Source organism: Vigna unguiculata, chromosome 3 (genome assembly GCF_037176805.1).
Source record: "Vigna unguiculata cultivar grain cowpea cultivar isolate G323 ecotype 2 chromosome 3, ASM3717680v1, whole genome shotgun sequence".
NCBI lineage: Eukaryota > Viridiplantae > Streptophyta > Magnoliopsida > Fabales > Fabaceae > Vigna > Vigna unguiculata.
In genome coordinates, this window is record NC_140794.1 from 48,415,434 (window position 1) to 48,429,368 (window position 13,935).

General features: G+C 36.3%; 1 protein-coding gene across 9 annotated transcripts; it reads left to right on the forward strand.

The window, feature by feature from the left end:
• On the forward strand, positions 1 to 11,246 carry LOC114179326 (putative protein phosphatase 2C 55). 9 transcript variants are annotated; one of them, XR_014993935.1, is made up of 6 exons: positions 1 to 466; positions 1,214 to 1,538; positions 2,356 to 2,505; positions 7,813 to 8,103; positions 10,922 to 11,014; positions 11,165 to 11,246. XR_014993935.1 is itself a non-coding variant. In XM_085671394.1 (6 exons), the coding sequence occupies exons 1-5, from the start codon at positions 156 to 158 to the stop codon at positions 10,998 to 11,000; spliced, it is 1,107 nt and encodes a 368-aa protein (XP_085527520.1). In that variant the 5' UTR covers positions 1 to 155; the 3' UTR covers positions 11,001 to 11,014; positions 11,165 to 11,246. The 9 variants fall into 9 exon arrangements, 7 of the variants coding, with proteins under 7 accessions (XP_085527520.1, XP_027921430.2, XP_027921431.2 ...); XR_014993936.1 differs by lacking the exons at positions 10,922 to 11,014; positions 11,165 to 11,246 and adding exons at positions 9,249 to 9,386; positions 9,467 to 9,808; XM_085671394.1 differs by having other exon boundaries at positions 10,971 to 11,014.
• Positions 11,247 to 13,935: the final 2,689 nt, after the last annotated feature.

Genomic DNA, 13,935 nt, shown 5'->3' on the forward strand with positions numbered 1-13,935 from the left:
GTAGAAGTCGGAGTTTTGTCTCTTTCAATCTCCCATCGCAAGATTTTGAGGCTCCAGAGGAACCGAGACCATCTCCTCTATCTTCGGGGCTTCTTGCTGCTCTTCCATCTCATCTTCACGTTTCTCATTTCTCACTTCTCATTTCGCCGCATTCCATGGCAGCTTCCACTTCCAATGCCGTTCTTCTCGGAGATGTCTACTTCGACGAAGTCTCCGCCAAGCCCTCCGGCGTTCGCTTCCGGGACAGGACGCGCCGCGCCGCTTTGCGAGCTACCGTCAATCTCACAAGATTGCAACCCTTGAACAGTCTCTTGAACTTCGGCTGCTCCACCTCCGATGCAACTTGGAGGAGTTGGAATCCGAGCTCGCTCCTTGTTGGAACCAAGCGCTCCTCCTTTCCTTGCTGCTCCGCCGATACAACGCCTCATGTTCAACACCTTTCGTCCTCCACATTTTCACTCGACCAGTACGTCTTTCTCTGTAAACCCTTGTTTTCTTCTCTGAATTTAAGTGTGTCGTTTGCTTTAGAATACTTTTAGGGTAAGATGTGTTGTAGACTCTTCGTTTTTGGTTTTAGTCACTGTTTCACTACACTTGCATCTTCACTTCAAAATGGAAAAAACAAAACGTGAAAGCTACTCTCTCCGTAGTTTCGAACTTGACGTTAGTCTGGTGGCGTAGAACGGAAACCAAATGCACGCTTAAAAGGATTATAAGTAGTTTGGTTCCTCTATCATTTTGTCCCTATGGAGTTCAGCTAGGACCAGAATCGTTATTTTTAAGTATGGAGATTAAAAACTTTAGAACGAAACCTGAGAGACTTCAAATATATTTTACCCTGCTTTTTGTTTGTGTAATGGTGTTAAAAATGAACATCTTGTACTAAAGTGGCTGATGGTTACACACCTAGGAACTAGAATGAGAGTTAAGTATGATGTTTTTATTTTAGAGTTATTTAGTCATTTATTCAAGTTATTTTAATTTATGACTTTGTTGAGCGATGGTAAAACATTATTTGCATAAGTTTATGAGAAGGTATAAGTGTGAGTGACGTTTTTCTCTACAGAAGTGAAGTAATTTTTTTACCAGAGTTAGGGGATACAATGGCCCTACCTACACATTTAGTATCAAGATTGGAGACGAGGTTTCCTCTTTTAATTTATGTTTCCCACAATTACAAGGTAGATATGTTAAATAATGATGCTTTTTTCAGAACAAATTTTGGTCCTGAGAAGTTGAAGTTGTTTTCCGGGTCATGTTACCTACCACATCCGGATAAGGAGGACTATGGTGGAGAGGATGCACATTTTATTTGCGTAGATGAACAAGCGATTGGTGTTGCAGATGGTGTAGGTGGCTGGGCAGACGTTGGTGTTAATGCTGGACTTTTTGCTCAAGAACTGATGTCCCATTCTGTTAGAGCAGTTGAAGAGGAACCAAAAGGTTCTGTTGATCCCGCAAGTGTTTTAGAGAAGGCTCACTCATTTACGAAGGCCAAGGGTTCATCAACGGCTTGTATCATTGCCCTTACTGATACGGTATAATGTTATTTTTATTTAAATTTTTTCTATCAAAATAGTTTTCTTCCTTTTGTGTTGGACAGCACTAGATGTGTGCATACTTTTTTAATTGTATTTTTAATGCTATAAATTAAATGTTTTTTTTTTCACTTTCTTGACTTTACCAACATTACATTAGATCATGCATCTCCCTCCCCAACATCTCCATTTTGTCACATGAATGGTTTTCTTCCTTATCTGTTGGACAGTACTCGATGTGTCTGGATTTCGTAAGCATTTTTAATGCTATATATTAAATAGTTTTTTTTTTTTTTCACCTTGTTGACTTTATCAACATTACATTAACATAGATTATGCATCTCCCTAGCATCTGTATTTTTACGTCATATGATGTCTAATGTAAAATCTTGTACAATAAAAACTAGATTCTTATCTACGTCCAGGATCAGACTTACTGTTACGTGTTAGTGATGAGTTTAGCATGTATTTACTGTTAGGTTCCTTTGAAATCAATATCTAAATGGAATAGGGGAAACAAAATTAAAGCTTGCTCAGTTTTTCCATCTTGTTTTTCATGAATTTGGTGTTATTTGTTCTCCACTATACTCATTTTAATATACAGTTCAGGCATGAATACATACACACATATCTTTAACTCTTGTCTAACCTGCTCCTAAGCCCTAAGTTATAGATGTTTCAGTGTGCATCGTGATTGTCTGAAGCCCATCAGTTCACAACCTGTAAAATATGGGCAGCTAGTTTTTTTAATATGAAAGGAAGTGAAAGAGTAAATCAAATGATGGATTTGCTTACTATGTTTGGTTTCTTTGTCCAGGGACTGCATGCCATTAATTTAGGTGACAGTGGGTTCATTGTGATTAGAGATGGATGCACCATTTTCAGGTCCCCTGTTCAACAGCATGACTTCAATTTTACGTACCAACTGGAGAGTGGCAATGGATGTGATCTACCCAGCTCTGGTGAGGTATGTTGTCACTAATTTCACACATGATTTACTTCTAAGGACATTACATTAGCAATATGGAAATTTCAAACTTGAGGCTCTTATTTTTTGAGACTGTACCTTCTTACCCGTTTCTGATAGCATGCATTCCAGGGACTATTTGTTGAGACAGTATAGTTCAACTCTTACTGTTTCTGACAGGATGGTTCTGGTGCCATGAAACAGAGTTTGCAGAACTTTCCTCCAATCTCTTGTGATTAATGTGAACAAACTGAAAGATTGGCATTTGAAATTTCTTTCATATCCTAATTATATTTTCTGGTTGATTTCGTAAAACGTGAGGTTTGATTGGTAAAGGTAATAATAATAATAAAGAGGGTTTTTATTTACTTTTAAATGAAAGAAAATATAGGGAGAGGGGAGTGAAAATGAAAGGTGTATCTCATTTTAAATATTTCCTTTTCTATATTAAGCACATGAAAGATGACTTGGATATGAGATCAGAAAATGTTACTGAATTGGAGGTTGGGAATGTCACCTCCCAAGGAATTTAGAGAAGAACGATTTCCGAATAATGTTTCCTGGTGCATTATAAATCCATATATAGGGAAAGTAAAACAGAATCATAACAGAATGGTAAAGGAAATAATCCTATAGCAATTTGACAGCTCATTACGAAGAACCTTTGATAGATTGTGAAATCTGTAGTGCATGAAGTCCTCCCAAGCAGAGGGAGGTTTGGTACTACGCTTGGGCCTTTTATTAACATCCACTGTAGGCCCATTTGTTAATGCTGTAGTTGGGTCCATGGTTGCTGGACTCCTATCACTCCCTTGCTCTTGGAAAACCACCTTGTCCTCAAGGTGGTAAGTGGCAGTCAAGTCAGCCTAATCCTCCCAAGTGATGTCTTTAGGAGGGAGTCTTGGCCATTGGACCACGGGGACGGTCACTAGTATTTCCCATTTGGAATCCAAAATGGACAGTGGTTGGATAATTAACTTGGGACTAGAAAAGATAGTAGGAAGATCCTTAGTAGTGGGAAAGGGTCTATGAGGTAATTTGAGTAAGGAATAGTGGAAAATTGGATGACTCTAGGCAAATTCGAGCAAAACCAAACAACAAGCAACATGACCTACAACTTTCATGATCTCAAAAGGGTCATGAAAGCATTTTCTCAACTTCTATAAGGGAATCCCAAAATAGAAACTTGACGGTAAGGGTACAATTTTACTTATACCCGGTCACCAATCTTGTAAGAGACATGATGATAGTGAGAATCAACATAGGCCTTCATAGTTTGTTAAGCCTTATGCAATTTGTAAGTAAGAGAGGCAAGTAAATTTTCCTATGAAGAAAGAAGGGTGTCAACAATTTCAATGTGGAGGAGGAGCTAGGAAAGTAGACAGGAATGATGGGGGGAGATTTCCCAAAAGTGGCTTTGAAAGGTGTGATTCTTGTAGCAAAATGGAGGTGCTATTATATCACCATTATGCAAGGCTGAGAAATTTGAGCAATTTAGAAGGCTGACTATGGACATAAGCACAAAGATGTAGCTCAAGCACCCTTTTAAGGATCCCGGTCTTGCCATCACTTTGATGGTGATAGGCTATACTAATTGGAGCGGTACAACTCAACCTCAAATGCTTTTGCCAAAGGTGTTGATAAAGAAAGGGTCTTGATCAAAGATAAGACTTCTTGGGAACCCATGAAGTTTGCAAACCATATCAATGAAGATGAGAGCAACTTTGTTGTAGTCATTAAAATGTGTAGGGAGAGGACGAAAATGTGTACCTTTTGAAAAATGATCAACAATAACTAATATAATGGTGAAACCAGAAGACGGTGGAAGTCCGGTTATGAAATCTAAAAGATATACCTCCCAGGGAATAGTAAGAGGAGGTATTGGTTGCAATAAACTGGGGATCTTGGTGTTCTACTTTGCTTGTGGGAAAACTGAATAATTAGTGATGATTTGGGTGATGTCGTACTTCATTGCATGCCAAAAGAAATTGGTAAGTTAGCTAAGAGCCTTTGCAATTCCCATATGGCCACCCAAGGTAGAAGTGTGAAATTCAGTCACTAGCAAGGTAATGAAAGAACAATTGTTAGGAAGCCAAATACTACCTTAGAGAGACCTATTGTTTGATGGAACAAGTTGCGTTTGAAGGAGGTAGTTATTGCTTCAAATTTTCTAAGATGAAATTGTAGAATGGAGAGAATCCAACTAACTAGAGTCCATTTTACAGTCGTGCACGCGAGAAAGAGCATTGACAATGACATTGTGCTTACCTTGCTTTTATTGAATGGAGGTAGAAGGAGAACAAAACATGAAGATAAAACACTTTCAATTCCGCAAAGAAGATGAATAAGAAAAGAATGTAAGAGAGAAACTTATGGGTTGATGGAGGAAGCCCCACCACTTTAAAGATATTCAAGATAAGGGTTGAATTGATTGCCACTTGATCTTATGATCCAAGATAAGACTCAAGGAAAAAGATGACTCTCTTGTCTCAAAACTCTAGAAGTGCTCTGGAAAATCTCTCTCAATTCTCATATATTTAGAAGTTACTTACAAAGAGAAGAGACAATTATTTGTAGCTTAAGATCATCTCCTAAATGACAGTCTAATATGCGTAACCTGAAATGTAAATGTAGAATCTAGTTTAAGTGTGAACGAAATTTGAACTAGACAAGGTGGGAAAATTTAAATTTTAAGATTCGAAGTTTAGACATAGATCAATGACTTAGATTTATCCATGTTTCCTATACTTGAGTCACACTTCGGATGCTTCCTTCACACTTGTGATACCTAGCTTTTTCCTTGACTTTTGTGAGTACGAAATACAATTTTTGGAATATCATCAAGGGGCCATGCGAATTTGGTGAAACCCTTCAGCAAGGTCAACTTTTGTGAAACCTGAAGCAAATTCCAAGTCTCCAAGGAACTTGTCTAAGGTGGGAACTGGAAATCGGTCCTTGATCGTAAGCGCATTTAGAGCACAAAAATCCATGCATACTCGCCATGTCTGATTCTTTTTATACTAGTAACACTGGAAAAGAGAATGGACTTTGACTGGTTGAATCCAGCCAATTTGATGCTTGATTTCTTGCTTCGAAAAATATAGATGACAGTATGATCAAACATATGCTGGGGCAATACTGAGAAAGAGGTAGATGTGGTGGTTAGTAGTTCTTGGTGAGGGTAAGGAGTGAAGGGCTGAAAAATGGGTGCAAACTTTGTGATCTTAGTTTGCAGGGAATCAAGTAGGTCGTGGCTTGATCAATGTTTAAGAAGGAAGGGTTAGGAATAAGGAAATTAGAATTGTGCTGAAGTTGGATATGAAAGTAGGTTGTGGCTTGGTAAGTGTTTAGGAGACGTTTAATTTAAATATGAATAATCTCAGTTGGGACAGAACGACCCTGTATAAAATGCATGGTAAGACGAGAGTCGTGCATAACAATTGTGTTGAGGGCCTTAAGCCAATTTACTGCAAAAAACAATATCAGCTCTTGCTGTGTCTATGACAAGCTCAACCTAAAAGCAATGCATTTTAAGAGAAATAGAAAAATGCCCTTGCAAATAGTGGAACAAGTAAGTTTGTTGCCATCACTGACCATGATACTCATCTGTGTGGTAGCTTGAGAAGTGAGGTTGAGAGAATGAACCATGCAAGATTGGATAAAGTTATGACTGCTATCGGCACCAACAACACAAGAACTTTGTGACCATTAAAAATCTCGACAATGCATTGCGCAGAGAAAGTAGCAAAATTGCTTAGGTCATTGGAAGGGTTGGTATCAAGAAGAGGAAGATGAGAGACAGGGCCATGTGGGATATCTTTGTTAGCCACAAATAGGAGGAATTTAGATTTGCATTTGTGGGAAGGTTTCACAAGTGTAACAAAGACCACGATTGGGACAATCTAATAATTCAATTGGGGTGAGGTGTTTGAGTGGTGTTTTGGTAGGGGTAGGAAGGGTAACGACTGAAGTAGAGAGGATAAGGGGGCCAAGGTGGTGTGATGGGAAGAGGGGGATCAAGGGTGGTGAAACTTTTTGGCTTCAAGTAAATTATCCTTTTGTAAATTGGCGAGGATAACAACTTGGATGAGGGTTAAGGGCTGGAGTGGTTTAACCTCATGGTGTATGCTGACAGAGGTTGGAGATGAAGCAACTCAAGGAACAAGGTTGCGAGGCCGACAGTATGATTAGCAAGACTATCGAATTTGGAGAGGCAGTTGTTAACAAAATCATGTTGGTTGAGTTTAAACAAAGTACCTTTAGGGTCATCATAGAACGAAGGCGCAAAATGCAATTCAATGCTTAGAGGAAATCTGCCCAAGACGAGATTTGGTTATTGCTATAAATCCAATAATACCAACTAAGTGCAGGGCTGTTAAGTTAGAAGGCTGCTATTTGGGAAGCGTTCACCAGTAGAGGTAGCATGAAATAATTGGGATAAATATCCTAAGCATATCATCGGATCCATCAAAATGGGAAACATCAAGGGCGGTGAGGGTGAGAACTAGTGCTAGAAGTAAATGACGTAGAGTAAGTTTCTGTGTTGGAAACATGACTGATGGTCATCAAGTTTGGAATGGAGGGGGCTCTGATCAGTTGTGTGGGTAATTTGGTTTTGGGTAAGTTTTACAACATCTCCCCCTATACGAGCCAGCGCCTCAACCTGAGTTTGAGCACGGATCTGGTTAGGGTCAGCCATGATGGATGCCACTGAAAGGACCAATTGATATGAGAACAGAAAATGTTTCTGAATTGGAAGCTCGGAATGTCACCTCCCAAGGAATTTAGGGAAGAATGATTTCTGAATAATGCTTCTTGTCTATTCATAATGGTACATCATACATCCATATATAAGGAAAAAGCAAAACAGAATCACAAAGGAAATAACATACTTTAATAGTTATCCTATAGCAGTTTGGCAGTTCATTGCTAAGGATCTTTGATAGATTCTGAAATCCTTAGTGCATCAAGTCCTCCCATCCAAAGGGACTATTCGTACTACGCTTGGTTCTTGTTTTAAATATCCGTCGTAGGAAAATCATTTGATGATGCAGTTGGGTCCATGGTTGCTAGGCTCCTATCAGATTTGCAGATCAAATTTTTATTTGCTTCAGTTTCCTCTTTCCTTTTAAATGTTAATTTGAAATTGTCCTGCAGAGTATTATTTGGGTCTTGGCACAGTTAACATCCTAGAATTTTTTCATAGGAAGCCTCGTAGCATATTAAGTTTCTGTATTTCAAAACAAGTTCATATAATATCTCTGGAAAGCAAACAGACTAACACACCCGTCACAATCACATATCCAGGTATTCAAAATATCTGTTGCACCAGGAGATGTTGTCGTTGCTGGAACCGATGGATTGTTTGACAATCTGTACAATGATGAGGTTGCTGAAGTTGTTTTGAATGCAGTTAGAGCTGGACTAGAACCCCAAGTAACTGCTCAGAAGATAGCAGCACTGGCTCGTCAGCGAGCACTGGACAGGAATAGACAGACACCATTTGCTACTGCAGCCCAGGAGGCTGGGTTCCATTATTATGGTGGGAAGCTTGATGACATAACAGTTATTGTGTCATACATAACCGGCTCAACATATGTGAGTTTTTCACCATCTTAGCTTTGTTGCATTATGTATATTCCTGTTTATCTACAGGGGCTGGGTTTGTAGCCTTGTCTGTCATTTTTGACCTGAATGTGCTATTGTTTCATAATCTTCTCTAAAACATGTGTTGCTTACATGCTATAGTGATTTACCATATATAAATTTCTGCTCAATGACGCCTTCATCTTCTTGCTTTGCATTTTATACGCCACATTATTTTGGCCATCTGTAATTTCTTTTTTCACGAATGTGAATGACTTTAGTATAACGATCAATGATCATCCTTAAAGTCAACTATCCCCTGACAAACAGCAACTTCAAAACCATATTCAATTCTTTGTTGTGGGACCATATTTACAGGCTAACCCTTGGGCCAAGCTTGGACCAAGGTTGGACCTTTGAGCAAGATAGAGATTAATGAGTTGTGTCATTATTTATTTTTGGAAAATGACACAAATTACCCTTCACAAAAATTGCACTCTATTCGACTGAATGCATCTCATTAGTTTTTTTGTTGAGTGACACTCACAAGCATGAGTGTGGGTACAGTGTCACAGTGGATCTGCTTGGGGTTTGACTAGGACTGGGGCGGTTTTTTTATGTGGGCAGGATAGTTATTCATGGTTGTGGTTTATGTCTGGGTTGTTTGCAGTTAGGAATGGTGACAATGTCAAAATGGAGGTTGATTTCTTAGGGTTGTCTTTTGTAGAGGTTGATGGTGTTCTTTTTTGATTAGTTTGATTGTAAAATGGTTTGTTTCCTGAAAATAACCGCATTTAAGATGGTTGGTGAGGTTGATTGTGGCTTACAACGGGAGGACTTGATAGTGTGTATTGGTGTGTATGGCACGGATTATGAAAACCAAACTTTGCATATCACTTTTGTTGATCAACTCAACAATATCAGTACATGAGAAAGCCATTTATAAGGCTGGAGATACAAAAAAGAGAAGAAAAGCTAACGGTATTAACAGAAGAAAAGCCAACTGGCTGAACAGAAAAACTGTGTATTTCTAACTGTAATAGTGTGTAAAGAGACACAGCAGCGGTCTGTATTTTAGTTGAGTTTCTGCTATTTGAGGTTTAGGTTTTATTCGGATAATTTTATTTGGTTCCGATATCTGTTTTCGGATGGGACAGGATGTTGTGTGTTAAACAGGTAGGATGGGGTTGTGCATAGTTCATCTGTTTTGATACGTAGCTTCTATTTTGGAGCTTGCATGTGATGCTGTTTGATCAGAGGTTTAATTACTGGTGCAATACGGGGATGGAGATCTGGTGAGTATGTTGGCTCCGTTTTTGTGTGCTTTGTGTGGTCTTGGCTGAGAAGTTGTGTTCATTTTCTTGTTCTGTTTCAGTAAGGGGTCAAAACCAGGGGATTGGAGCGTATGCTGAGAAGCTTTCATGGTAATAAACAAGGGAATGTTGTAGAGATATTGCATGGGAAAATTGTCATCTGCAACCACTACTAAATGGAAGCATAACCCTGAAACTAAAGCAAATACTAGATGAGTACATGGAAAGGAGGAATGAACCCCCTCCCCAGAAACCGGTAGCAAATGCCCCCCCAATGGTCCTTTACTTTTGTTTTTTATGTTCTAGGATATTCTTGGTTGAATAAGTTTTGTTTGAAAATATATTTCCATAGACATTTATAGAAGTAAATAAGAAAGGAAAATAGAATAACCTTTTTCCATAAACTATAATTAATTTAGGCCATGTTAAAACCATTTTTTTAAAGAAGTTAAATGACTAGTTTTTCTAAAAAGCTGATTTTAACTTAAGAGATAAATTATTTCATTTTGCGTTTTTATATAAATATTTATGAAGAAACTAATTTGTATAGCACCAAGAAGAAGTCGTTGGGAATATTTTGGTAATAGTTGGAGTGCAAGTTTTGTGTTAGAATGGAATTATGTGTTAATTAGTTAAACTAAACCGCTGCCTGGGAATTTAAGTCTAGTACTATATTGGATAGAAATAAAAATGTTGAATACCATATAAGAATTAAGGTCCACATGTCTTAATATTTTGGATTGGAAGTGGTGTCCATATTTTATATATCTTATTGTGTTTTTCTGATGAGTTCTCTCTTGGATATATCTATGTATTTATTGTTTTAAGATTTAAGTTGGAAAGGGCCTAAGGTGAATTCTCCTCTTTACCCATCACTTGTTTTTGTGTTTTCCTCTCTTTCGTGTCTCTTTGTATAGCAGTGCGAGGCAAAGTACTGCCCGTGCAATTCAATAGTTTATCGCTTACAAATAGTATAACCGAGTTTAATTGAATGAATTAATCATAAATTGGAATATAAAAACACTTTAAGGATTTGTTAGAATCTCCTTAACGTAACAGGGTGCATGGCATTTCTATGCCATGTCGTGGAGTGTGAACATAAATAAGTGCGAGAGCATAAATAACTACAGTGTTCTGTAAAATTTTCTTACTGCATGAAGCACGTGTCTGCTATTTAGGCATTCGCTTGTCTATTTTGTTTTTTGTTTTTTCAAAATCTTAAAAAAATAAATAATATTAGTGTGTGTCGCGGATGGTCCTCATTTTCATATAATGTTTAAAATGTTCATCATTTTTACCGAATGTTTAGAATGATCTTTATCTTCGTAATTCGTGTTTTATTTGGTCTTTTTCTGTAATGCCGTTTAAATCATTAACGGAATATTGTACAGGTGGCACGGTTTGTATTAGGGTGTGTTACGTGTACTGTACAGGTGGCTAATTAACGTTAATTTTTCAATTTAGGAAAAATTTTGCAATTAGGAAAATTTCTTTATCTTCATCTTTCTTGAGTTCAGATTTGCAGAGGAAGCAGCTAATACTTGTCATTTCATCATTGGATTGCAGTTGCACTCTTCATTTCAATTTTCTAGTTAATCATCATCAATGAGGTAAGTGGGTTCAGGGTTTTCTGGGTTATGTTTGCTCGTGGGTTAGGGTTTTCGTAATTCTATTTTTGGGTTTGTTTGTCTTTCGATTGTTGTGATGTTATGTATGGTTTCTAGATTACTTCCATGATTTTGTGTAGTTTGTGTCTGTAGGTGGGGTTCAGTTGGGTATTAAGCCACCTGTACAGTACACGTAATACATCCTAATACAAATTGTGCCACATGTACAATGCTCCTTTAAACGGTGCTACAGAAAAGGACCAAATAAAACACGAATTGCGAAAATGAGGACCATTATAAACATTCGGTAAAAATGAGAACCATTTTAAACATTATGTGAAAATGAAGACCATTCGTAACAAACATTACGAAAATGAGGACCAAAAAGGTATTTAAACCTATTAGATTAACTGAAAACGAAAACAAACCAATTTATTTTTGTGGTTCCTAATTTCTTCAAACTCATACTGGATTGGACATTTAAAAGTGCATCTTTGGTGCTAGGTAAAAAAGACGGCATAAATTAAAGTTTTTGTTTAGTCATTGCCATCTATCAAACGTGTCTTTTTTGTTTTTTGTCCTATCCTCAAACTTATTGTGGGATACAACCATTGGACCCATCACACAACACATTTTAAAACCACCAGACAAGGTTGGCATCTTATATGAAAGGCCCAAATTACAAACTTTAAGCTCCCACTTTTACTTTTTTTCTTCCCTCAATTTCTTGTCCCTAAATTGCACTTTTTTTTTCAGATATATGACGTCATCGAATTGTATTTTTTTTATTTTGCTTTAAAGGAATATGAGATATATAATGAAAATGCTTCATTTTTGTTATTTGGATGTGTATTCGGATAGATGTAAAAAAAGAGGTGTCGGTTTCACATATATAAATATATCGAATACAATAATCAATATTCAATTTTTCTAATTTCTTATATTTAACGAAGAGTATCGGTACTTGCAATTGTTTCAAGTTAACCACAGAAGTTATATGTGGCTATAATTGAATTGCAATATTCAGGAGAGGGACAAAATTTAAAACCTCCAAGAAAATAACTGTTGACAGAATCTCGTAATTGAAATAGTGCTGACTGATTTTCCAATCAAACACGGGTCTCGCTAATCAGGGTTTAAGGAATCTAATCATATTTTTTATTAATATTATTTTCAATGATTGATTAGTAATTTTTTTTTAATTTATTGATCAGGATATTGATTAACATTTACATAATTATTACTATTATTAAAGATAGATGAGGAGTCCAATAAAATTACTTAGGTTCTTGTGAAATTGATGGATTATATATAGGAATGATAATGGAGCAGGTGCAATCCATATTTGACTTGGTGAGTTGAGTTGGTCGGTCTTGCATAAGAAATACAGATTCATTTAATAATTTGAGTACAAGTTTATTGAAAATAAAAATAACTTTGAAGTGGACTTAAACAAGGAAGACATGAATAGTGAAGCTACTTTTGGATAGCTAGATATGAATGAACGAATTATTTTTAGATGATTTGAAGAAGAAAGCGAATTAGTGGACTTAAACAGACGCATAAGAAATATAGACTCATTTAATAATTTGAGTACAAGTTTATTGAAAATAAAAATAACTTTGAAGTGAACTTAAACAAGAAAGATATATGAATAATGAAGCCACATTTGGATAGCTAGATATGAATGAATGAATTATTTTTAGATGATTTGAAGAAAAAAACGAATTAGCAAGTTACTTAGAAGAAACATATATGACATATTGTGTTAGAAGGACAAGATTTTAGAAATTTTGAGTAATATGGATTATACATGCCAAATGCGGATAAACTTGTGGTTGGTCCATGCGGGCTGCGAGTTATGTGGGACGGGCTTAAATAAGACAGCAGACTAAAATATTCAGTCCATCTCACATTTTTTCTTGTAGGCCTGCAGGCTAGCTCGTATTTCTGTTTGCATTGTCACCCTTACTTATATTGTAACAACCAAATCGAAGTTTATACTTAAATTCCTGAATTTTGGATAATGAATCGAAAATATCAAACTAATTGTGTAAAAAAATAGTTCTGCATCAAGCTACAAAATTAATTTGTATCACATTTTTACTATCAAATAAAACGAAATTAGGTCACCGTTTTCAAAAAATAATGACACTAATCATTATTAAATAATAACCAATTGAATAAATTATAAACTAAGAAATTGATTTAATATAATTTAAATATATTTTAAAATAAGTCTATCCAACTTGATTTGAATGACTCATAATTCAATGTGACAAAGATGTTAAGAATGTTAACTATGAAGAAAAAAAAAGTACATAGAAGTTTTGGAAATAATTTTACACCATTGTATTTTATCGGGAAGTTATATTATTTCATTATACCGAGCCTTTTTTTCTCAAATTTAGAATTTCCGTATTTTCAAACTATGAAAATATATAGTTCATTAATATGAGACATCCGATACCTATTTGATTAGATAAAAAGACAGAAAAGAAAATAAATATCCAATAAAAGACATCTATTTTTGATATGGAAGACAAAATTTCCTTTTTGAAGTGAACCCATTGGAATTGATAACGTCATTGATCCATTGAAGTGGCAGAAAATAGTATAAGCACCACAAATCTTTGTGACTTTTTCCATAGACAACAAAGTTGTGTCATTATATCTCACGTCAACTATAATGTCAAGCTAAAGAAGAAGAAGAAGAAGATTACGAACATAAATATGGGAAGGAATCACATGCCGGAAATGCAAAACCGGGCAATAAAAACTACACACTATATTCAACATCTTAAACTTTAATGTGTTATATATGATATGATATAAGCTAACTTACGTTGAAACCCACTAGATTCGGTTCGAGTTTGAGTAATATGCACGGAATTTTGATAGTATCACCGTAACCCTCTTCTATT